At 58.2% G+C, this 2,001-nt stretch overlaps 1 protein-coding gene and 1 pseudogene across 1 annotated transcript, besides 5 other annotated features; both read left to right on the forward strand.

The window, feature by feature from the left end:
- Positions 1-967: a sequence feature (heterozygous, Esmeraldo-like haplotype).
- Tc00.1047053430603.20 (mucin TcMUCII, putative) lies at positions 3-659 on the forward strand (the record flags this gene model as incomplete). The annotated part of the gene is made up of 1 exon (XM_797500.1): positions 3-659. One exon carries the CDS (start codon positions 3-5, stop codon positions 657-659), a length of 657 nt encoding a protein of 218 aa, XP_802593.1.
- Positions 437-493: a microsatellite.
- Positions 871-923: a sequence feature (A-rich).
- Positions 968-1,495: a sequence feature (areas merged during assembly that could not be assigned to a particular haplotype. This can correspond to areas where the two haplotypes were merged or to regions with more than two copies in the genome that were merged during assembly.).
- Tc00.1047053430603.10 lies at positions 1,124-2,001 on the forward strand (annotated as a pseudogene; the record flags this gene model as incomplete).
- Positions 1,496-2,001: a sequence feature (heterozygous, Esmeraldo-like haplotype).

The raw sequence follows: 2,001 nt of genomic DNA on the forward strand, positions 1-2,001 counted from the left end.
CGATGATGACGACGTGCCGTCTGCTGTGCGCCCTGTTGGTGCTTGCCCTGTGCTGCTGCCCGTCCGTGTGCGTGGCAGACGCTCAGCCTGAAGGTGATGTTCAAGGTTCTTCCAGTACGATAACGGCGACTAAAACGCGGCTACCAGACCCCAATGAGACGGCCGACCCCAAACATAATTTACTTGTCTCTCCACCGCCTTCACCACCAGATCCATCACACCCGACGGCCGGTTCGACAGGGTCGCCAAGTTTGGGGTCCGTTTCGGAGCAGGGAAACGTTGGCGGATCGGGACCAGGTGTGACCGCTGGGGAACCGCAATCAAATGTCGTGACCAATAAGTTACAGCCAGAAGGCAAGGACGGTATGACAGGAAGACAAAATGGCACTAATACATCCGCAGATAAAGCAGCTCAGGAAGCCAAAGATCCTGCCGAGACCACGACGACGACGACCACAACAAAGGCACCGACTACGACAACCACGACCACTACTGCGCCAGAGGCACCAAGTACTACGACTACAGAGGCGCCAGCTGTGTCGACCACCCGCGCACCGTCACGTCTTCGCGAAATCGACGGCAGCCTCAGCAGCTCTGCGTGGGTGTGTGCCCCGCTGGTGCTCGCCGCATCCGCGCTGGCGTACACCGCTCTGGGCTGAAGAGGTGTGTGCGGGCTGTGCGTGCCAGCACCCAACCGCGGGGATTTGTGCGCGTGTGTTTTGGTCCACTGTATAAAATAGGAGAAAATAATGATTGTGTTTTGCTTCACTTGCTTCTGCTGCCGTGCTGTGTGCTCCGCGTTGTGCCCCGCATCCGTCGCGTTGAACGCATCGCGGACACACTCATGTGCATGCGCACTGGAGCCCTGGGTTTGTTTTTCTTTTTAATTTCTGTTTTTTAATTATTGTTTTTTTATTGTTTTTTAAACTTGTGGTTTGCGGTGCGGTGTGCGAGCTCTGCAATCGTACTGATTCCATCTGTCTCGTGGTGTGTGCGCTGCTGCTGCTGGTGTGTTGCCATTTGTTGCTGTGCGTGGTGTAGCGGCTGTGTCTATCTTTTTACTTCCCTCTCTGTTGAAGGGGCGTTAGGTTTTGCTGAAGGCTACACGCAAGTGACAGGAGTGATGGCGATGATGACTGGCCGTGTGCTGCTGGTGTGTGTCCTCTGCTTTGATGCGGTGCCGGCGGTGTTGACGCGTGGCCTGTGTGCTACTGCGCTGATGGTGGAATGGACGACGCGGGGCTTGCGAGGGGAATGGATGACGAGGTGGTGTTTGCGAGGAGGGACTGCGTGTCGAGTGCCGCCTTACGGGGAGTAGCGGCGGCGGTACCGGCCGGTGAGGACGGCGGCGTTGGCGCAAGCGGAACGCCCAGCAGTGATGCAGGACAACCACCGGTCGGTGATGCAGGGAGCGGGACTGAAGCTCAGCGGCAGTGGGGCTGCACCAACGGCTCCATCTTCTGCTACCGATACAGACGCTGCCAGCAGTACTCCTGTGTTGGGTGCTGGTGGTGGTGGTGTTGGCCCCAAGCAGCAGCCCGCAGTTGTCTCCGACGTCTAAGACGATCCTCCCGCTGGTGGAAGTGAGGCAGGAGAAAGGGAGGAGGCAGGCTCAGCATGCTGCGGCGAAGAGCCGTCAATGTCGAGTGTGTGCTCTCAACCGCCACAATTTTCTGCAGGATCGGCAACTCTCGCCGTGGAAGAGAGGGATGGACAGAAAGGCAGCGCGTCAGTTACAAATATTCAGAGCGAGTGGACACAACAGGAACGAGGAGGGCTACACGTGCTCAGGACGGGGGAGAGCGCACAGAGATCTCCAGTACCAGCGCCAGCAGAAGGACAAACAGCACATGCGACGCAGCCGTCCGAGGACTCAGCAGAGAATGCGGCTGCACCCAGCTCGGGTCTCACACGGGACGCATCGAACGGCGACAGCCAAGAGCAAACACCGCAGCCTCAAACAGCGACTGACGCTGAACAGAGTGTGCCCGTGGTACAGGG

This window comes from Trypanosoma cruzi, genomic scaffold, assembly GCF_000209065.1.
Source record: "Trypanosoma cruzi strain CL Brener 1047053516095 genomic scaffold, whole genome shotgun sequence".
Taxonomy (NCBI): Eukaryota; Euglenozoa; class Kinetoplastea; order Trypanosomatida; family Trypanosomatidae; genus Trypanosoma; species Trypanosoma cruzi.